General features: G+C 46.1%; 3 protein-coding genes, 1 long non-coding RNA gene and 1 gene segment (V, D, J or C); 1 reads left to right on the forward strand and 4 right to left on the reverse strand.

Annotated features, from left to right (window-relative positions):
* The window catches only part of LOC123587590 (immunoglobulin lambda-1 light chain-like), a 577236-nt gene extending 570707 nt beyond the window's left edge, over nt 1-6529 (reverse strand). Inside the window, exons 1-2 of the mRNA XM_045457521.1 lie at nt 6469-6529; nt 6090-6357 (exon numbers count right to left, since the gene is read on the reverse strand). Of these exons, the coding sequence (XP_045313477.1) occupies nt 6090-6357; nt 6469-6514 (314 nt within the window). The 5' untranslated portion in view covers nt 6515-6529. The remainder of the gene's footprint in view (nt 1-6089; nt 6358-6468) is intronic.
* LOC123587584 (immunoglobulin lambda-1 light chain-like) overlaps nt 1-23566 on the reverse strand; it is an 876584-nt gene that overhangs the window by 607359 nt on the left and 245659 nt on the right. The gene's annotated exons all lie outside the window — the stretch shown is intronic.
* The window catches only part of LOC123587586, a 1001573-nt gene that overhangs the window by 584101 nt on the left and 393906 nt on the right, over nt 1-23566 (reverse strand).
* Nucleotides 1-23566, reverse strand: part of LOC123587588 (immunoglobulin lambda-1 light chain-like) — an 824513-nt gene that overhangs the window by 579214 nt on the left and 221733 nt on the right. The window lies entirely within an intron of this gene.
* LOC123587618 lies at nt 1954-12643 on the forward strand. Its single transcript, XR_006707418.1, has 2 exons — nt 1954-1989; nt 12408-12643. It is a non-coding gene; the product is annotated as an uncharacterized LOC123587618 (long non-coding RNA).

Raw genomic sequence — 23566 nt, forward strand, 5'->3', positions numbered from 1 at the left:
CATCTGATCCAATGTATCTTTCAGGGCCCTTGTTTCTTTATTGACCGTGTGTCTAGATGATCTATCCATTTCTGTAAGTGGAGTGTTAAAGTCCCCTGCAATGACCACATTCTTATCAATAAAGTTGCTTATGTTTATGAGTAATTGTTTTATGTATTTGGGGGCTCCGGTATTCGGCGCATAGACATTTATAATTGTTAGCTCTTCCTGGTGGATAGACCCTGTAACTATTATATAATGTCCTTCTTCATCTCTTGTTACAGCCTTTAATTTAAAGTCTAGTTTGTCTGATACAAGTATGGCTACTCCAGCTTTCTTTTGGCTTCCAGTAGCATGATAAATAGTTCTCCATCCCCTCAGTCTCAATCTAAAGGTGTCCTCAGATCTAAAATGAGTCTCTTGTAGACAGCAAATAGATGGGTCTTGTTTTTTTATCCATTCTGATACCCTATGTCTTTTGGTTGGCACATTTAATCCATTTACATTCAGTGCTATTATAGAAAGATAGGGGTTTAGAGTCATTGTGATGTCTGTATGTTTTATGCTTGTAGTGATGTCTCTGGTACTTTGTCTCACAGGATCCCCCTTAGGATCTCTTGTAGGGCTGGTTTAGTGGTGACAAATTCCTTCAGTTTTTGTTTGTTTGGGAAGACCTTTATCTCTCCTTCTATTCTAAATGACAGACTTGCTGGATAAAGGATTCTCGGCTGCATATTTTTTCTGTCTAGCACACTGAAAATCTCATGCCAATCCTTTCTGGCCTGCCAAGTTTCAAAAGAGAGATCAGTCACGAGTCTTATAGGTCTCCCTTTATATTGAGGGCACGTTTACCCCTTGCTGCCTTCAGAATTTTCTCTTTATCCTTGTATTTTGCCAGTTTCACTATGATATGTCGTGCAGAGGATCTATTCAAGTTACGTCTGAAGGGAGTTCTCTGTGCCTCTTGGATTTCAATGCCTTTTTCCTTCCCCAGTTCAGGGAAGTTCTCAGCTATTATTTCTTCAAGTACCCCTTCAGCAACTTTCCCTCTCTCTTCCTCCTCTGGGATACCAATTATGCGTATATTGTTTCTTTTTAGTGTATCACTTAGTTCTCTAATTTTCCCCTCATACTCCTGGATTTTTTTTATCTCTCTTTTTCTCAGCTTCCTCTTTTTCCATAACTTTATCTTCTAGTTCACCTATTCTCTCCTCTGCCTCTTCAATCCGAGCCGTGGTGGTTTCCATTTTGTTTTGCATTTCGTTCAAAGCGTTTTTCAGCTCCTTGTGACTGTTCCTTAGTCCCTTGATCTCTGTAGCAAGAGATTCTCTGCTGTCCTCTATACTGTTTTCAAGCCCAGTGATTAATTTTATGACTATTATTCTAAATTCACTTTCTGTTATATTATTTAAATTCTTTTTGATCAGCTCATTAGCTGTTGTTATTTCCTGGAGATTCTTCTGAGGGGAATTCTTCCGCTTGGTCATTTTGGATAGTCCCTGGCGTGGTGAGGACCTGCAGGGCACTTCCCCTGTGCTGTGGTGTATAACTGGAGTTGGTGGGCGGAGTCGCAGTCAGACCTGATGTCTGCCCCCAGCCCACCGCTGGGGCCACAGTCAGACTGGTGTGTGCCTTCTCTTCCCCTCTCCTAGGGGCGGGATTCACTGTGGGGTGGCGTGGCCCGTCTGGGCTACTTGCACACTCCAGGCTTGTGATGCTGGGGATCTGGCGTATTAGCCGGGGTGGGTAGGCAAGGTGTACGGGGGCAGGAGGGGCAGGCTTAGCTAGCTTCTCCTTAGGTGATCCACTTCAGGAGTGGCCCTGTGGCAGCGGGAGGGAGTCAGATCCGCTGCCGGAGGTTTGGCTCCGCAGAAGCACAGAGTGGGGTGTTTGCGCGGAGCCAGCAAGTTCCCTGGCAGGAACTGGTTCCCTTTGGGATTTGGGCTGGGGGATGGGCGGGGGAGATGGCGCTGGCGAGCGCCTTTGATCCCCACCAAACTGAGCTCTGTCGTCCGGGGGCTCAGCAGCTCTCCCTCCCTTTGTCCTCCAGCCTTCCCGCTTTCCGGGCACAGCTGTTAACTTATGACCTCCCAGATGCTAAGTGGCGCTTGCTGTCGGAACACAGTCCGTCAGGCCCCTCCACTTTTGCCAGCCAGACTCGGGGGCTCTGCTTGGCCGGCGAGCCGCCCCTCCACCCCGGCTCCCTCCCGCCAGTCCGTGGAGCGCGCACCGCCTCGCCGCCCTTCCTACCCTCTTCCGCCTCGCCGCCCTTCCTACCCTCTTCCGTGGGCCTCTCGTCTGCGCTTGGCTCCGGAGACTCCGTTCTGCTAATCCTCTGGCGGTTTTCTGGGTTATTTAGGCAGGTGTAGATGGAATCTAAGTGATCAGCAGGACGCGCGATGAGCCCAGCGTCCTCCTATGCCGCCATCTTCCGACCTCCGACGGGATTGCATTGAATTTATAGAGTGCTTTGGGTAGTGTGGACATTTTAGCATTATATTTATTGTGGAGATCCCTGGATTTAGGAATTACCTGGAGGCTGTATGTGAGGTCTACGTGTTTGTCTAAGATGACCTCCATCTCTGTGCTTAAAAATGTGGATGGATTATCGTGATTCAAATGATAGAAGAGATACTAGTTTTGGCAATAAGGTAAAGAATGTGGATATGTGGATTTTTCCTTTTTTTCACGGATGTATTCCTTAAAAATCAAAAAGCTTTCCTGAGCACCAGCGAAGTATCGGTAAGCTGCAGACACTCAGTGTTGCAAGCACAAACAAAACTGTCAAGGTCGTGGGAAATGTTGGGTTTCCATGTGACTCACTATGACAGACAAGGAGGATATATTTCTTGTGAGGTATTCAATGGGAAGGATTAAATATTTACACGCTAGAGCACACGGTTCTATGTTAACCAAGAGTCGATGACTAGAAGTGTGTATGTGTGTATATAACTGTGTCTTATATTTTATATATATGTAGTTTGTGTTTCATACATTTATATATATGTAGTTTGTGTTTCATACATATATATATATATGTATATATATATATATATATATATATATATATATGATACAAATCCCGGGAGATATATCCTAGATGTATTGTCATGAACAGTGCAGAGATGGATTAGATAAACTACTGGGGGAAATAATTCTGTGAATATTTTCAGTATGAGTAGAATCTTGTGTGACACAGAGAAGGACTGGAGAGGGATGTGGTGTGAGTAATTATAATACATTGTACACTGAGAAAGGAGGGCTTAGACCACCAGGAACTTCTGGGCCATGGGACTGAGTTCTGTTGGGTAGTAAGGTCTGTCTGGAAAATACCTGTTGGGGTATTTTCCTGCTGGCCTGCCTCACAGCCCTGTCCTCTCAGTGCCAGGGTGAACAGGCCACCATTGACCCCGGTCCTGGTCACCCAGCTGCTCTGACAACACACAGCATCCGTAGAGGACACTCTGACCTTTGCAGGCAGATATTTGAGCTTTCAGTGCCCAGGGAAGGAGCATGAGTGCATCCTCTCCCTGGTGCTTGGGATGGAGACATTAATTTTCTTCAGGTCCCTAACAGCGTCCAGGCTGCTCACCATAGGCTTAGTTTACAGTGTTTATGTTCCTGGACATATTAGTGTTCCCTGACATTGGGTTTGCTTGCTGCAGGGGCCTGGCATCACTACCAGTCTCCAATCTGAATTTGTTTTAATGTTTATTTTTTTTAAGAGAGAGAGGACAGAGAGAAAGAAAAAAGAGAGACATAGAGAGAGAGAGAGAGCAGAGAGGTACAGAGAGAGAGTGGGAGACGCAGAATCAAAAGCAAGCTCCAGGCTCTGATTCTGTGGCACAGAGTCCCAGGCAGGGCTTTGGCTCACGAACCACGAGATCATGACCTGAGCCGAAGTCTGAAGCTTAACCGACTGAGCCATCCAGGCACCCCTACCAGTCTCCAATCGAAACCAATTTCAAGGCCTCATATTTCCCAGGTTCACTCCCGGTTCCTATGTGATAAAAAGTCCATGGGGGTTATCCTTGAACTTTGAATACTTTTTGCTGTTGTTGCTGTATTATGAGGATCTCCTGTTATCCCACCACCTCCATGGTACAGGCTCTGGGGCCTTTGAAGTCTCCGTTTGTCAACAGACTACCTATTCTCCGCAGAGAAGTATCCACTGTACTTAATTCCCAATCTGGGTGTTGACCAGGCCTTTATACCTAGTCTGGAATTTAATTTTCTTCTCTGGTATACTCATGACCCGTTTGCCTCTCTATTGGTCCAGTTTTGTAAGTGTTCTCAGGATGAACATTGATATAAACCATTATACAGTACAAGGGAATCTACCTTCTTAGAAATTTGTTCTCTGCTCATCCATTAAGGGGCATTCAGGAAAGGGAATCCCACTCACATTCAACCCTATTATCTTTATTTGGTAAATGTTCCATGGGTTAACAGTGAAAAGGCAACAAAATGTCTGGATTTTTTCCAGTAATACCAGGGTTCTCTGACAAGGTAGGATGGGTTCATAGGCTTTTTTCTCTAAAATAGTGAGATTCCTTTCAGCATCATTGCAGGCCGAGTCAGAGGAAAAACAAAGACAGAGAAAGCCTAGAACATATGCAGTTACACTTTACTGGTCTCACCCTGGTAATTACATCTGCAACAGTCTCATTTCCAAATAAGGTCTCATCCTGAAATATGGGAGTTTTTAGAACTCTTAATCACATGAATTGTTGTCAACACAATTCAACGTGTAACAATTAATATCCACAGTTTATTCAGATTTTCTTACTTTTTACCTAATGTCCTTTTTCTGTTGTATGATCCAGTTTATGATTCTTTGCGACATTCAGTTGTGAATTGTCCTTAAGCTTCTCTTACTGTGACACTTCTTCAGACTGTCCCTCTTGTTGGTGCCTTTGTGCATACTTACTGAGTGGGGGTTATGCCTGACGTCATCCAAGCCAAGGGTTTACACCTGTTCCATGAAATCTCTGCACGGAATGTGTCTCATGTGATTCCAAATATTTATACCATCAGTGAACAATATGGACGGCAGACATATGTGTAGACACAGAGTTACAACCCAATCCTTTTATGTTCCTGTGGTTGAAATCTTTCTAGTTTTGCCTCATGGGGGCTCTTTAAGTTGGCTCGTGAGCTCCTAGACAAATCCTGTCCTTGTGTGTGTGCGCACACGGGTATGTGTAGTGGTTGTGCGCTGATTTGCTTGCGTTTGTTTGGGAGACAATGACAGACAATGACAGAGTGCCATTTAAGTGCCATTAATATCATATAGAATAATCTGTGGCTCAGAGTGTTTTCCTCTGTTCACATGATTAATTCTTTTTCAGCGTTTAGCACCCCCGCGACCTATAGATGTTTCCAGAGTTTTGCTTCTTCCAATGTTGGATATAATTATCAAATTATTTATAAAAGTGGCACCTCCTGGGTGACCTGTTGTTGGTTCCCGGTTTGGGTGATTATTTTAAACCTAGAATAGATATCCATGTCCCAAGTTTAGGGTGCTTTCAGGCTTTAGTGATTAAGAATCAGTTGTTATAAACATTGAAGTGCAGGGTTTTTCCTACGGACAAAATTTATGAAACTTATCCTCATAATTTTATAATTTTAAATTGGCCTTTTTTCACAAATAATAGATAAGAAGAAGAGACTAGCCAGTGCCATGGAGGTAATAGTACCAGATGCAAATAAGGCTGACGTATTTTTCAGGCACCACATGGGTAGGTTTCAGAGAAAAAATGAAAATGGTTCATTTATTTTTGTATCAGAAGGAAATATTGATATGATCTGGCCTAGAAGTAAAATACCTCAGCTGATAAAACAAGAGATTTGACTTCCATCAAGACTCTGTGTCGGAAGGGTTTTCTGAGCATGACTTTGAGGACAGAGAGGACAGGAGGAACCTCACTCACGGGAGGTGCCCTTGCATGGACCTGCGTCCAAGTCATCAGCCACGGAATGAGCAAAATCACAGGCTGAGCTGAGGAGGCAACTGCTGATGTGTTTCCCTCTTTACAGATGAGTAACTAGGTTTTTGTCTCACTTCCCCACAGGCCTGGACCACTGTGTAAGCACTGCTACTGCTGTACGACGAGCAGTAATAATCAGCCTCGTCCTCGGCCTGGAGTCCAGTGATGGTCAGGGTGGCTGTGCTGCCAGACTTGGAGCCGGAGAATCGATCAGGGACCCCTGAGGGTCGGTTGTTATTACCATAGATGATGGTTTTGGGGGCCATTCCTGGGATTTGTTGGTACCAACCCACGTTACTACTAACTCCAGTGCAGGAGATGGTGACCCTCTGGCCCAGGGCCCCAGACACTGAGGATGGTTGGTTCGGCCCCGACTGAGCCCAAATCCCTGGAAAGAGAAACAACAGAGAGGATATTCCTGGGGTCTAGAGACAAGAGGAGGAATCCGGCCCACACTTGTGCTTCCAGGACCCCTTCCCGTGTCCCCACATCAAGTCACCTGTGCAGTGAGCGAGGAGGGTGAGGAGGAGAGGGGACCAGGCCATGGCGGAGGTCAGCACCGATCCTGCCTTCTGTTGCCTCACAGCTGAGCAGAGCCTCCCTTCACCTCTCCCTTCACCTCTTGATCTGTTGAGAGGGGGAGGGCCCAACCATGCAAATGTGACCCCCCTGTTTTCTGACTCCTCACTGACTTCTTTAGGTGCCTCTGTCTGAGGATGTCAGGGGGATGGGCAGGGTAGGGGCAATTTCAGGGCAGGGTTGGGGAGGTCACAGATGCGAGGCCTGAGCAGAGGGCACAGGCAGTGGCAGGAGGCAGTTCTCATCTCTGATCTACCATGACCCCCTCAGAAACAGGCCTTGAGTGCCCCCTAGCGTCCAGACACAGACATGCCAGTTTATGACTTGAGCAGAGCCCATCAGAGATCACTTCTGCCTCCCACTGCTCTAGCCACTCTCCTCTGCCTAAGCGTTAGACCAGGTCTCCCAACGTGGACTCCTACCACCTCAAGGCAGACTCTGTTCTGCTCAGTCTCCTGGAGGTGAGCCTGTCCATGGCTCCCTTGACTGCTCATGGATCAGGATTGAAGAGTTGTCTCTACACACATTCCTCTAACAGTAAAGGTGTATCGAAAGGGGAAGGAGGTAACTGGATATGACAGCAGAGCCAGGGCTCCAGGCACCCATGCCAATGCAGGAAGCAGCAGAGAGCAGAGGGCAGCTCACATGGGGAACTTTGGCAGATGGGACCTGACCTTGATGAGATTATTCTTTACATGTGCTTCTTACCCAGATGGAGTGTGTTGATTCACACTCTATCCCGGCATCTATGTCAATGTGCTCATTGTCAGATGTCTGAGTGATTCCAGTTTTCTCTCCCAAAGTGCATCAGGAAATATCAGTGGAATCCTAAGGATCCCATTTGGGCAACTGCTCTAGGATTCATGTATATTCTTTCTGAATTCCCTCCCAAATCCATGGTAGCTCTTCTCCGGAGACCTTGCAAAGGACCTGGTTCCAGGCTATGTCTTCCGTGGTGGTCAAGAGGAACTTGAATGTCTTTCTGGTCCTTTTATTCTATGGCATCAATCTATGTGTCTCTTGAGAACAATACCACATTTGTTTTCATGAGTACAGCTTTGTAATATAATTTGAAAGTGCGAAGTTTGGTGTCTTGAGGTTTGTTCCTTCTCAAGATTGCTTTGGCAATTTGGGGTCTTTTCTGGTTCTATACAAACTTCAGGGTTTTTTAAATTTCTGTGAAAAATGTCATTGAAATTTCCATGGGGATTGCATTGAATTTATAGAGTGCTTTGGATAGTGTGGACACTTTTGCATTATATTTTGAGGAAATCCCTGGATTTTGGAATTACCTGGAGGCTGTGTGTGAGGCCTAAGGTTTTGTCTAAGATGACCTCCACTCTGTGCTTAAAAATGTGGATGGATTATGATGATTCAAATGAACGGAGAGATACTAGTTTTGGCAATAAGGTAAAGAATGTGGATATGTGTATTTTTTCTTTTTTTATTCACTGATGTATTCTTTTTAATTCAAAACCTTTCCTGGCCACCAGCTAAGCACTGATAAGCTGCAGATACGTAGTGCTGCTAGGACAAATAAAACTGTCAAGGTCGTGGAGCATGTTGGGTTTTCATGTGAGTCACTATGACAGACAAGGAGGAAATGTTTCATGGGAGGTAATCAATGGGAAGCATGAAATATTTATAGGACTAGAGCACACAGTGCTATGTTAACCGAATGTTGATGACTAGAAGTGTAAGTGTGTATAACTGTATCTTATGTTTTATTTATACGTAGTATATGTTATATATATGTGTGTGTGTGTGTGTGTGTGTGTGTGTGTGTGTGATATAAACCCCAGGAGATATATCCTAGATGTATTGTCATGAACAGTGCAGAGATGGATTAGATAAACCACTGGGGAAAATCATTGTATGAATATTTACAGTTGGAGTAGAACCTTGTGTCACACAAAGAAGGACTGGAGACGGATCTGGTGTGAGTAATTAGAATACATTGCACACTGAGAAAGGAGGGCTTAGAGCACCAGGAACTTCATGGGACTGAGCTCTGTCGGATAGTAAGGTCTGTCTGGAAAATACCTGTTGGGGTATTTTCCTGCTGGCCTGCCTCACAGCCCTGTCCTCTCAGTGCCAGTGTGAACAGGCCACCGCTGACCCCGGTCCTGGTCACCCAGCTGCTCTGACAACACACAGCATCCCTAGAGGACACTCTGACCTTTGCAGATGGATACTTGAGCTTTCAGTGCCCAGGGAAGGAGCATGAGTGCATCCTCTCCTGGGTGCTTGGGATGGAGACATTAATTTTCTTCAGGTCCCTAACAGCGTCCAGGCTGCTCACCATAGGCTTAGTTTACAGTGTTTATGTTCCTGGACATATTAGTGTTCCCTGACATTGGATTTGCTTGCTGCAAGGCCCTGGCATCACTACCAGTCTCCAATCTGAATTTGTTTTAATGTTTTTTTTTTTTTTTAAGACATAGACAGAAAGAGGAGACAGAAAGAGCAGGGAGTTACAGAGAGAGAGCAGGAGACACAGAATCAGAAGCAGGCCCCAGGCTCTGATTTCGTGGCACAGAGCCCAAGGCAGAGCTTCGGCTCACGAACCACGATATCATGACCTGAGCCAAATTCCTAAGCTTAACCGATTGAGCCACCCAGGCACCCCTACCTGTCTCCAATCAAAACCAAATTCAAGGCCTCATATTTCCCAGGTTCACTCCCGGTTCCTATGTGATAAAAAGTCATTGGGCGGTTATTCAAGTCCTTGAACTTTGAATACTTTTTGCTGTTGTTGCTGTATTATGAGGATCTCCTGTTATATCCCATCACCTCCATGGTACAGGCTCTGGGGCCTTTGACGTCTCTGTTTGTCAAAAGACTACCGGCTCTCCGCAAACAAGTACCCAGGGTACTCACTTCCCAATCTGGGGTTTGACCAGGCCTTTATACTCTGTCTGGAATTTAATTTTCTTCTCTGGTATACTCATGACCCATTTGCCTCTCTATTAGTCCAGTTTTGTAATTGTTCTCGGAAAAACATGAATAAACCCTTATACCGTGCAAGGGACCTCTATTTTCTTAGAAATTCTTTCTCTGCTTATCCATTAAGGGGCATTGAGGAAAGGGAATCCCACTCACTTTCAACACTATTATCTGTATATGGTAAATGTTCCATGGGTTCACAGTGAAAAGACAACAAAATGTCTAGATTTTTCCAGTAATACCAGGGTTCTCTGGACAAGGTAGGATGGGTTCATAGGCCTTTTTCTCTAAAATGGTGAAATTCTGACCGAGTCAGAGGAAAAACAAAGACAGAGAAAGCCTAGGACACATGTAGTTACACTCTACTGGTCTCACCCTGGTAATTACATCTGCAAAAGTCTCATTTCCAAATAGTGTCTCATCCTGAAATATGGGAGTTTTTAGAACTCTTAATCGCATGAATTGTTGGAGACACAGTTCAACTCATAATTAATATCCACAGTTTATTCAGATTTTCTTAATTTTTCCCTAATGTCCTTTTTCTGTTGTAAGATCCAGTTTATGATTGTTTGCGACATTGAGTTGTGAATTGTCCTTAAGCTTCTCTTACTGTGACTCTTCTTCAGACTGTCCCTCTTGTTGGTGCCTTTGTCCATACTTACTGAGTGGGGGCTATGCCTGACGTCATGCAAGCCAAGGGTTTACACCTGTTCCATGAAATCTGTGGATGGGAATGTGTCTCGTGTGATTCCATATATTTATACCATCAGTGAACAATATGGATGGCAGACATATGTGTAGACACTGAGTTACAACCCAGTCCTTTTATGTTCCTGTGGTTGAAATCTTTCTAGTTTTGCCTCATGGGGGCCCTTTCGGTTGGCTCGTGAGCTCTTAGACACAACCTGTCCTTGTGTATGTGCGCCCATGTGCACGTGTGGCGGTTGTGCACTGATTTGGTTGCGTTCGTTTGGGAGACAATGCCAGACAATGACAGAGTGTCATTTAAGGGCCATTAGTATCATATAGAATAATTCTGTGGCTCAGAGTGTTTTCCTCTGTTCACATAATTAATTCTTTTTCAGCGTTTAGCACCCCCGCGACCTACAGATGTTTGCAGAGTTTTGCTTCTTCCAAAGTTGGATATAATTATCAAATTATTTATAAAAGTGGCACCTCCTGGGTGACCTGTTGTTGGTTCCTGGTTTGGGTGATTATTTTAAACCTAGAATAAATATCCATGTGCCAAGTTTAGGTTGCTTTCAGGCTTTAGTGATTAGGAATAAGTTGTTAGAAACATTAAAATGCAGGGTTTTTCTTGCACTTTTTTCATTTTCTGACACTAATAAGGTCCTCCGTACACATCCTGCACCATTGCTGTCTGGGTATTAAGATTCCCCCTAGGAAGCCCCATGTCTTCCTGGGAGAATAGTATTAGAAGGTAATATCTGGGAAAATGAATCTCAGGCCTTATGGGGCATCATTGCTTCCGGTTTCACTCAGGTGACGCATGAAGGACAAATACATGAGGAAACTAAGCCAGGACCGTGGACATATTGGTGACTGTGTCCACATGCAAGTCTGTCTCCATCAAACTTCACACGTCATCAGACTGTCATCTGCGGCTCTAATCCGTGACCACATCCTCTCCCCAGCCTCCTCCTTTGGTTGTATCTGTGACTTTACTTTCCTCAAGTGACACCTGTGGCTCCAGGACCACATTCCATCCATTTACTTCATTGTTCGGTGACAGTACACAGTGCAGTCACGTCACGATCGTCAACCTGCCCCCCCCCCACCACCACGGGACACAACCTTAGTTACTAGAGGACAGAACGTTCGTGCAGTTTCTTATGTCTTTACACGTAGAGGCTCCACTCACTTTCAGCCACTCGGCTCAGCGGCTCGCCCCACCCCTGCACTGACGTGGGTTCTCTCGTGTTACTGCAGCTACATGAGTTTTGTCACCTTCTACTTTCCATCATGTGCCCCAAATTCCTACATTTTTCTACGTACACATTAAGTTTCTGACATGGGGCGTGTACAGTGTTCAGTGAATTCTGACAATGACAGAGGGTCATTTAAGGGCCATTAATATCACATAGAATAATTCTGTGGCTCAGAATGTATTACTCCGTTCACATGATTAACTCCTTTTCAGCGTTTAGGACCTCCACGACCTGCAGATGTTTGCAGAGTTTTGCTTCTTCCAATGTTTGATATAACTATCAAATTATTTGTAAAAGTGGCACCTCCTGGGTGACCTCTTAGTTGGTGTCTGGTTTGGGTGATTGAATTTAAACCTAGAATAAGTATCCATGTGCCAAGTTTAAGTTGCTTTCAGGCCTTAGTGATTAGGAATCAGTTGTTATAAACATTGAAGTGCAGGGTTTTTCCTATGGACAAAAGTTTTGAAACTTATCTTCATAATTTTATACTTTTAAATTGGCATTTTTTCACAAATAAGAGATAACAAGACAACACTAGCCACCGCCAATGAGATAATAGTTCCAGATGCAAATAAGGCTGACTTATTCTTCAGGCACCTCATGGGTAGAGTTCAGAGGAAAAATGAAAATGCTTCATTTCTTTTTATATCAGAGGGAAAAATTGATATGATCTGGCCTAGAAGTAAAATACCTCAGCTGAGAAAACAAGACATTTCTCTTTCATGAAGACTCCTTGTGTCAGAAGGGTTTTCTGAGAGTGACTTTGAGACAGAAAGGACAGGAGGAACCTCACTCACGGGAGGTGCCCTTGCATGGACCTGCGCCCAAGTCATCAGCCACGGAATGAGCAGAATCACAGGCTGAGCTGAGGAGGCAACTGCTGATGTGTTTCCCTCTTTACAGATGAGTAACTAGGTTTTTGTCTCACTTCCCCATAGGCCTGGACCACTGTGTAGGCACTAAGACTGCTGCCCCACGTTGAGCAGTAATAATCAGCCTCGTCTTCGGCCTGGAGCCCAGTGATGGTCAGGGTGTCTGTGCTGCCAGACGTGGAGCCGGAGAATCGATCAGGGACCCCGGAGGGTCGGTTGTTATTAGCATAGATGATGGTTTTGGGGGCCATTCCTGGGATTTGTTGGTACCAACCCACGTAACTACCAACTCCAGTGCAGGAGATGGTGATCCTCTGGCCCAGGGCCCCAGACACTGAGGATGGTTGATTCGGCCCTGACTGAGCCCAAATCCCTGGTAAGAGAAACAGCAGAGAGGATATTCCTGGGGACTAGAGACAAGAGGAGGAACCCGGCCCACACTTGTGCTTCCAGGACCCCTTCCCGTGTCCCCACATCAAGTCACCTGTGCAGTGAGCGAGGAGGGTGAGGAGGAGAGGGGACCAGGCCATGGCGGAGGTCAGCACCGATCCTGCCTTCTGTTGCCTCACAGCTGAGCAGAGCCTCCCTCAACGTCTCCCTTCACCTCTTGATCTGTTGAGAGGGGGAGGGCCCATCCATGCAAATGCGACCCCCCTGTTTTCTGACTCCTCACTGACTTCTTTAGGTGCCTCTGTCTGAGGATGTCAGGGGGATGGGCAGGGTAGGGGCAATTTCAGGGCAGGGGTGGGGAGGTCACAGATGTGAGGCCTGAGCAGAGGGCACAGGCAGTGGCAGGTGGCAATTCACAGCTCTGATCTACTCTGACCCCTCAAAACAGACCTTGAGTGCCCCCTAGCGTCCAGACACAGACATGCCAGTTTATGATGTGAGCAGAGCCCATCGGAGACCACTTCTGCCTCCCCACTGCTCTAGCCACTCTCCTCTGCCTAAGCGTTAGACCAGGTCTCCTCACGTGGCCCCCCATCACCTCTGGGCAGACTCTCTGTTCTACTCAGACTCCTGGGGGTGAGACTGTCCATGGCTCCCTTGACACCACTTAATGGGTCAGGCCTGAAGAGTTGTCTCTACACACATTCCTCTAACAGTAAATGTGTATCGAAAGGGGAAGGAGGTAACTGGATATGACAGCGGAGGCTGGGCTCCAGGCGCCCATGCCAATGCAGGAAGCAGCAGAGAGCAGAGGGCAGCTCCCGTGGGGGCCTTTGGCAGATGTGACCTGACCCTGGTGAGATTGTTCTTTACATGTGCTTCTTACCCAGATGGAGTGTGTTGATTCACACTCTATCCTGGCATCTATGTCAATGTGCTCATTGTCACACGTCTGAGTCATTCCAGTTTTCTCTCCCAAAGTGCATCAGGAAATAGCAGTGAGACCCTAAGGATCCCATCTGGGGCATCTGCTCTAGGATCCATGTATATTCCCCCCCAAATCCACGGTAGCTCTGTTCCGGAGACCTTGCAAAGGACCGTTTTCAGCCTATGTCTTCCCTGGTGGTCAAGAAGAACGTGAATGACTTTCTGGTCTTTTTATTCTATGGCATCAGCCTATGTGTCTCTCGAGAACAATACCACGTTGGTGTTCATGACTACAGCTTTGTTAATATAATTTGAATGTGCAAAGTATGGTGTCTCGAGGTTTGTTCCTTCTCAAGATTGCTTTGGCAATTTGGGTACTTTTCTGGTTCTATACAAAATTCGGGGTTTTTTTTATTTTTGTGCAAAACGTCCTTGGAGTTTTTATGGGGATTGCATTGAATTTACAGAGTGCTTTGGGTAGTGTGGACATTTTAGCATTATATTTATTGTGGAGATCCCTGGATTTAGGAATTGCCTGGGGGCTGTGTGTGAGGCCTAAGGGTTTGTCTAAGATGACCTCCACCTCTGTGCTTAAAAATGTGGATGGATTATGATGATTCAAACGAAAGAACAGATACTAGTTTTGGCAATAAGGTAAAGAATGTGGATATGTGTATTTTTTCTTTTTTTATTCACTATGTATTCTTTTTAAATCAAAAACCTTTCCTGGGCACCAGCTAAGTACCGGTAGGCTGCAGACACTCAGTGCTGAAAGGACAAACAAAACTGTCAAGGTCGTGGAACATGTTGGTTTTTCATGTGACTCACTATGACAGACAAGGAGGAGATGTTTCATGGGTGGTATTCAATGGGAAGCATTAAATGTTTATATGACCAGACACATGGTTCTATTTTAACTGAGAGTCGATGACTAGAATTGTGCATGTGCGTGTAACTCTATCTTATGTTTTATTTATACGTAGTTTGTGTGATATATATACATATATGTGTGTGTGTGTGTGTGTGTGTGTGTGTGTGTGTGATATAAATCCCAGGAGATATATCCTAGATGTATTGCAATGAACAGTGCAGAGATGGATTAGATAAACCACTGGGGAAAATAATTCTGTGACTATCTTCATTATGAGTAGAATCTTGTGTGACACAGTGAAGGACTGGAGAGGGATGTGGTGGGAGTAATTATAATACATCGTACACTGAGAAAGGAGGGCTTAGACCACCAGGAACTTCTGGGCCATGGGACTGAGTTCTGTCGGGTAGTAAGCTCTGTCGGGAAAATACCTGTTTGGGTATTTTCCTGCTGGCCTGCCTCACATCCCTGTCCTCTCAGTGCCAGTGTGAACAGGCCACCACTGACCCCGGTCCTGGTCACCCAGCTGCTCTGACAACACACAGCATCCCTAGAGGACACTCTGACCTTTGCAGATGGATATTTGAGCTTTCAGTGCCCAGGGAAGGAGCATGAGTGCATCCTCTCCTGGGTGCTTGGGATGGAGACGTATATTTCTTCAGGTCCCTAACAGTGTCCAGGCTGCTCACCAGGGATTAGTTCACAGTGTTTATGTTCCTGGACATATTAGTGTTCCCTGACATTGGATTTGCTTGCTGCAGGGCCCTGGCATCACTACAAGTCTCCAATCTGAATTTGTTTTAATGGTTATTTTTTTTTAAGACATAGAGAGACAGAAAGACAGAGACAGAAGGAGCAGGGAGTTACAGAGAGAGAGCGGGAGACACAGAATCAGAAGCAGGCTCTAGGCTCTGATTTCGTGGCACAGAGCCCAAGGCAGGGCTTCGGCTCACGAACCACGAGATCATGACCTGAGCCAAAGTCCTAAGCTTAACCGACTGAGCCACCCAGGCACCCCTACCTGTCTCCAATCAAAACCAATTTCAAGGCCTCATATTTCCCAGGTTCACTCCCGGTTCATAGGTGATAAAAAGTCCATTGGGGTTGTCCTTGAACTTTGAATACTTATTGCTGTTTTTGCTGTATTATGAGGATCTCCTGTTATCCCACCACCTCCATGGTACAGGCTCTGGGGCATTTGAAGTCTCTGTTTGTCAAAAGACTACCGGCTCTCCACAGAGAGTTATCCACTGTACTTAATTCCCAATCTGGGATTTGACCAGGCCTTTATACTCAGTCTGGAATTTAATTTTCTTCTCTGGTATACTTATGACCCGTTTGCCTCTCTATTAGTCCAGTTTTGTAAGTGTTCTCAGGATGAACATTGATATAAACCATTATACAGTACAAGGGAATCTACCTTCTTAGAAATTTGTTCTCTGCTCATCCATTAAGGGGCATTCAGGGAAGGGAATCCCACTCACATTCAACCCTATTATCTTTATTTGGTAAATGTTCCATGGGTTAACAGTGAAAAGACAACAAAATGTCCGGATTTTTTCCAGTAATACCAGGGTTCTCTGACAAGGTAGGATGGGTTCGTAGGCTTTTTTCGCTAAAATATGAGATTCCTTTCAGCATCATTCCAGACCGAGGCAGAGGGAAAACAAAGACAGAGAAAGCCTAGAACACATGCAGTTACACTCTACTGGTCTCCCCCTGGTAATTACATCTGCAACAGTCTCATTTCCAAATAGGGTCTCATCCTGAAATATGGGAGTTTTTAGAACTTTTAATCACATGAATTGTTGCAGACACAGTTCAACGCGTAACAATTAATATCCACAGTTTATTTAGATTTTCTTAGTTTTTACCTAGTGTCCTTTTTCTGTTGTATGATCCAGTTTAATTTTCTGTGCGACATTGAGTTTTGAATTGTCCTTAAGCTTCTCTTACTGTGACACTTCTTCAGACTGTCCCTCTTGTTGGTGCCTTTGTTCATACTTACTGAGTGGGAGTTATTTCTGACGTCATCCAAGCCAAGGGTTTACACCTGTTCCCTGAAATCTCTGCACGGGAATGTGTCTCATGTGATTCCATATATTTATACCATCAGTGAACAATATGGACGGCAGACATATGTGTAGACACTGAGTTACAACCCAGTCCTTTTATGTTCCTGGGCTTGAAATCTTTCCAGTTTTGCCTCCTGGGGGCCCTTTAGGTTGGCTCGTGAGCTCCTAGACACACCCTGTCCTTGTGTGTGTGCACACATGGGTATGTGTGGTGGTTGTGCGCTGATTTGTTTGTGTTTGTTTGGGAGACAATGCCAGACAATGACAGAGTGTCATTTAAGTGTCATTAGTATCATATACAATAATTCTGTGGCGCAGAATGTTTTACTCTGTTCACGTGATTCTTTCGTTTTCAGCGTTTAGCACCCCCGCGACCTACAGATGTTTGCAGAGTTTTGCTTCTTCCAATGTTGGATGTAATTCTCAAATTATTTATAAAAGTGGCACCTCCTTGGTGACCTCTTAGTTGGTTCCTGGTTTCGGTATTTACATTTAAACCTAGAATACATATCCATGTGCCAAGTTTAGGTTGCTTTCAGGCTTTAGTGATTAGGCATAAGTTGTTATAAACATTGAAGTGCAGGGTTTTTCCTATGGACAAAGGTTTTGAAACTTATCTTCATAATTTTATAATTTTAAATTGGCATTTTTTCGCAAATAATAGATAAGAAGAAGAGACTAGCCACTGCCATGGATATAAGTGTACCAGATGAAAATAAGGCTGATGTATTCTTCAGGCACCACATGGTTAGAGTTCAGAGAAAAAATAAAAATGCTTCATTTATTTTTATATCAGAAAGAAAAATTGATATGATCTGGTCTAGAAATAAAATACCTCAGGTGATAAAACAAGAGATTTCTCTTTCATGAACACTTTGTGTCAGCAGGGTTTTCGGAGAGTGACTTTGAGGACAGAAAGGAAAGGAGCAACCTCACTCATGGGAGGTGCCCTTGCATGGACCTGGGTCCAAGTCATCAGCCACGGAGGCAGCAGAATCACAGGCTAAGCTGAGGAGGCAACTGCTGATGTGTTTCCCTTCTTTACAGATGAGCAACTAGGTTTTTGTCTCACTTCCGCACAGGTCTAGAGCATTGTGTGAGCTTTTACACTATTGTCCCACGATGAGCAGTAATAATCAGCCTTGTCCTCGACCTGGAGCCCAGCGATGGTCAGGGTGGCTGTGCTGCCAGACTTGGAGCCGGAGAATCGATCAGGGACCCCGGAGGGTCGGTTGCTATTATCTTAGATGATGGCTTTGGGGGCCATTCCTGGGATTTGTTGGTACCAACCCACGTAACTATCAACTCCAGTGCAGGAGATGGTGACCCTCTGGCCCAGGGCCCCAGACACTGAGGATGGTTGATTTGGCCCCAATTGAGCCCAAATCCCTGCAAAGAGAAACAACAGAGAGGATATTCCTGGGGTCTAGAGAGAAGAGGAGGAATCAGGCCCACACTTGTGCTTCTAGAACCCCTTCCTGTGTCCCCACATCAAGTCACCTGTGCAGTGAGCGAGGAGGGTGAGGAGGAGAGGGGACCAGGCCATGGCGGAGATCAGCACCGATCCTGCCTTCTGTTGCCTCACAGCTGAGCAGAGCCTCCCTCAACCTCTCTCTTCACCTCTTGATCTGTTCAGAGGGGGAGGGTCCAACCATGCAAATGCGACCCCCCTGTTTTCTGACTCCTCACCGACTTCTTTAGGTGCCTCTGTCTGAGGATGTCAGGGGGATGGGCAGAGTAGGGGCAATTTCAGGGCAGGGGTGGGGAGGTCACAGATGTGAGGCCTGAGCCAAGGGCACAGACAGTGGCAGGTGGCAGTTCTCATCTCTGATCTACCGTGACCTCTCAGAAACAGGCCTTGAGTGCCCCTTAATGTCCAGACACAGACATGCCATTCTATGACATGAGCAGAGCCCATCAGAGACCCCTTCTGCCTCCCCACTGCTCTAGCCACTCTCCTCTACCTAAGCATTAGACCAGGTCTCCCAACGTGGCCCCCCATCACCTCAGGGCAGACTCCTGGGGGTGAGCCTGTCCATGACTGCCTTGACTGTTCATGGATCAAGACTGAAGAGTTGTCTCTACACACATTCCTCTAACAGTAAATGTGTACCAATAGGGGAAGTAGTTAACTGGATATGACAGCAGAGACAGGGCTCCAGGCACCCGTGCCAATGCAGGAAGCAGCAGAGAGCAGAGGGCAGCTCCCATGGGGAACTTTGGCAGATGGGACCTGACCCTGGTGAGATTGTTCTTTACATGTGCTTCTTACCCTGATGGAGTGTGTTGATTCACACTCTATCCTGGCATCTATGTCAATGTGCTCATTGTCACACGTCTGAGTCATTCCAGTTTTCTCTCCCAAAGTGCATCAGGAAATATCAGTGAGATCCTAAGGATCTCATTTGGGACATCTTCTCTAGTATTCATGTATATTCTTTCTGAATTCCCTCCCAAATCCATGGTAGCTCTGTTCCGGAGACCTTGCAAAGGACCGTTTTCAGCCTATGTCTTCCCTGGTGGTCAAGAGGAACGTGAATGACTTTCTGTTTTTTTATTCTATGGCATCAACCTATGTGTCTCTCGAGAAGAATACCACATGGGTTTTCATGACTACAGCTTTGTAATATAATTTGAAAGTGCGAAGTATGGTGTCTCGAGGTTTGTTCCTTCTCAAGATTGCTTTGGCAATTTGGGGTCTTTTCTGGTTCTATACAAAATTTGTGTTTTTTTTATTTCTGTGCAAAACGTCATTGGATTTTTTATGGGGATTGCATTGAATTTACAGAGTGCTTTGGGTAGTGTGGACATTTTAGCATTATATTTATTGTGGAGATCCCTGGATTTAGGAATTGCCTGGAGGCTGTGTGTGAGGCCTAAGGGTTTGTCTAAGATGACCTCCACCTCTGTGCTTAAAAATGTGGATGGATTATGATTTTCAAACGAAAGAAGAGATACTAGTTTTGGCAATAAGGTAAAGAATGTGGATATGTGTATTTTTTTCTTTTTTTGTACAATGATGTATTCTTTTTAAATCAGAAACCTTTCCTGGGCACCAGCTAAGTACCGGTAGGCTGCAGACACTCAGTGCTGCAAGGACAAACAAAACTGTCAAGGTCGTGGAGCCTGTTGGGTTTTCATCTGACTCACTATGACAGACAAGGAGGAGATGTTTCATGTGAGGTATTCAATGGGAGGCATTAAATATTTACAGGACTAAAGCACACGGTACTATGTTAACCGAGAGTCTATGACCAGAAGTGTGTATGTGTATAACTGTATCTTATGTATTATTTATACGTAGTTTGTGTTATATATATATATATATATATATATATATATATATACACACACACACATATATATGTGTGATATAAATCCCAGGAGATATATCCTAGATGTATTGTCATGAACAGTGCAGAGATGAATTAGATAAACCACTGGGGAAAATAACTGTGTGAATATTTACACTAGGAGTAGAACCTTGTGTGACACAGAGAAGGACTAGAAAGGGATTTGGTGTGAGTAATTATAATACATTGCACACTGAGAAAGGAGGGCTTAGAGCACCAGGAACTTCTGAGTCATGGGATGAGCTCTGTCCTTACAATTCCCAAGCTTCTGTGTTTTCCCAAATATGCAGTCCCGTCTGGAAGGGAAACCCATCTGGTGCCGGGGACCCAGTCATCTCCAGTGTCTCCCTCACCACTGGGGCTTCCTGGCTGCATCCTGGGATGACTGTGTTGCTGACTATCGCCTATGGGTGCTCTTGGGAAAAGGCAACGTGAGAGGCACATGCCCCTTGTTTCTAATTACAGTCTGTCCTTGAAGAATCTCATGTGCATTCTTGTTAATGGACCCTGCCCCATCACGTGTGAGGATGGGCTCAGGTGCAAAGGATTATGGGGACTGGCTTGCCTGGGTGGGAAGTGACCTGACATGACAGAGAGATGGGATGTCTCCTCAGGCCTTCCTGATACAGCCTGTGGAGTGGTGAGCCTGCCCTCTGCCCTTCTTAACCCTCAGTTCAGGACACAACTTGCCTGAGGGGGTCACTCACCTGACGTCCCAACAACACAACTATCCAAGTGGTGGGGGGGCACAGAGTGATTCATGCTGAGGAAGCCACAGCTCTGAAGTAAGGACTGAGGTGTGGTGGTGCCTGCCACACAGGAGGTAGCACTTGGGGGATCAGAAGCCCCCGCCCCTGTGTAGGGATGGGTGGGGTGCCAGGCAGGCTCAAGTCCAGAGGGTCCCTCTCTCTGCTCAACTCCATCCAGTTCCTTCTCCCAGTCCTAAGTGAGTCTGAACTCTGAGACAGCAGGGGGCGCTGGAGGTCTGTCCCTGTGCATTGGGGGAGGTGCAGGGATGGCTGAGAGGTGTCTCAGCTGGGCATCCAGTCTTGGAACCCTGCCTTGTACTCTCTGTTCTATGCTCATGAGGGCCCACAATTGGCTCCCCAGCCCCCCACTCAGCTGTCACCATATTCAGTGACTAGGTTTCGGGACCCAGGAGGGGAGTGATTTGCATGAAGGATTCCTCTCTGCTCTCCAAGGTGGGGAGGGGATGAGAGAGGCTTTGTGCAGTTCTCTCACTGGTGGGCTCAGTCAGGGGCACAGCCTGGGCTGTCTCCACCTTGACCTGGACCCCTTTCTTCCTCACCCCCCTCGTTCTCCGCTAGGTGACTGGCTGTGGAAAGCAAGGCGAGTGATCATGGGCTGGGGTGTGCTGGGCTCCTTCTTCCCCTCTTTTGAAGAACAAGCTGGAGGCATTCCCTCAGGACCTGCCTGTCCGTGTCTCCACTGCTCTGTTGCAGGGTCCTGGGCACAGTGTGTCCCGACACAGGAGGCATCCCTGTCAGGGTTTCAGGGGCAGAAGGTGACCCTCACCTGGACGGGAATTAGCAACATTGTTGGAGCAAATTATGTGGGCTGCTTCCAAGAGATTTCTCTCAGCGTTACCACATCTGTGGTGCTCAGAAGAAATGGGCCCTCGGGGATCTCAGCTCGGTTCTCTGGCTCCCACTCTGGGAACAAGGCCTCTAGGACATTCTCAGGCCTGCAGCCTGAGGTTGAGCCATAATGTTAGTGCTGAACACGGGCAGAAGCATCAGTTCTGACTTACTGCTGCAGGCCCATGGGGACCTGAGACAGAAAGCTGTCTCTGTCACCCCCAGGACCGCCGGTGAGAAACAGACAGGGAGGCCTTGGAGACCCTGGAGGGTCTGAGGGTCTGACTCTGAGCACAGAGGAAATTTAAAGGGTCAGTGACAGTAGTTGCCTCTCATGTTGTTTTTTCTTCCTTTCCTGTCTCCCTTCCTTTCTTTCTCTTTCTTTCTTTCTTTCTTTCTTCCTTTCTTTCTTCTTTTCTTTCATTTTGTTTTCTTTTCTTTCTCTCTCTTTCTCTCCCTATCTTTCTCCCTTTCCTCTTTCCTTCCTTCCTCCCTTCCTTTCTTCCTTGGCTAAAGAGCTTTATTTGGATTAAATGAGAGCTGGAGAAAGCTAAGGGCCAGAGATGCCAGTGAGATTAGGTTCCAAAAGGGCAGGCAGAGCTTATCAACCCAATGGACTCCATTTCCCAGCAGCCTTCCAGTTAGTAGGGTCAGTAAAGTCCTGCTGGGAAATGTATTGGCCAGTAAACGACCAACGTTTGCCCACCATCACTACAGTGGTAGAGTTTCTCTTTTCCAGAATTAAAACTCCATATCACCTCCCACAACACCACGAATATTGCAAAAAAGTCTAAAAAATCACATTTGACACCTCTTACACTCGTCTTCAGTAGTTAGCTACAAAGTCTCATCACCTGCCAAAAAGAGTTCTACTAAACTCATCAGCTGAAATGTCCATCCAAGTAGTGAGAAGAGAGTCTTTACTAACCCATGGTCATTCTTACCCAATTACCCCAGCCAGTCATGGCTGAACAGCAGAGTAAGGCTCAGAGAGGGGTGAAGGAGGAGGGGGATGGGGCTAATTTTCCCCAGTACAAAGATGGCATCCGATTCTTGGTCGGAGAGCAGAACCAGAAAGGCTTGAGGGAAGGGTCCAGGCCCTGTACTCAGTCAGAAACAGTGGTGTAGAAGAGGACGAGGAGAAGGATGAGAAGGAGGAGGAGGGGGAGGAGGAAGAGGAGGAGGTGAAGGAGAAGGAGGAGGAGGAAGAGGAGGAGGAGGAGGAGGAGGAGGGGGAGGAATGCTTGCCATGCTTGTGGTTTTGTATATCTGTAAGAACTTTCTTCATTTTCTTCCACATCTTCTTACCATCAGCATTCCTGGTCTTACCATGCCAGGTGCCGAGGGATTCACAGGAGGGATGCCAGGAGCAGGTGGTGGGTAGGGAGCAGGTAGGGACCTAGGGGTTGGCCTCCCGGATACCCTGGTTATGGTGCAGGATGGGGGTGCACTGGGGAGAAAGCTGATTCCTCCGGGGAGCTGCTGCAGGAGATGGAGAGGGGCCTGGAGGGCAGGCAGGGTGGTCAGGTGGTGGATGGCAGGATGGGCACCTTCAGGGTACCTGACGCACCAGCAGTCAGGCCATTGCCCCCTCTCTGCACTCAGCCCTTGTAACCGCCAAGTGTTTTGCTTTACGTGACACTTATATAACCACATCTTTCTGTCCTTGCATTGTTTCAAGATATACTTTTCTTTACCATTCTGTTCTTTTATTGTAGTTTACAACTTTTTGAAGTTTATTCATCTTTGAGAGACAGAGAAAGACAGAGTGTGAGCAAGGGGGGGCAGAGAGAGAGGGAGACACAGAATCTGAAACAGGCTGCAGGCTCCGAGCTGTCAGCATAGAGCCCATCGCAGAGCCTGAACTCACGACTAGGAGATCATGACCTGTGCCGAAGTCAGACACCTAACTGACTGAGCCATTCAGGCACCCCATTTACCATTCTTTTAAATTCATTCTATATGTATCTTTATTTGAAGAGTGGCCCTTTTGATCCGTTATGCCAATCCACGTCTGTAACTGGAACAATTGGTGCA

The sequence above is a fragment of the Leopardus geoffroyi genome, chromosome D3 (genome assembly GCF_018350155.1).
Source record: "Leopardus geoffroyi isolate Oge1 chromosome D3, O.geoffroyi_Oge1_pat1.0, whole genome shotgun sequence".
NCBI lineage: Eukaryota > Metazoa > Chordata > Mammalia > Carnivora > Felidae > Leopardus > Leopardus geoffroyi.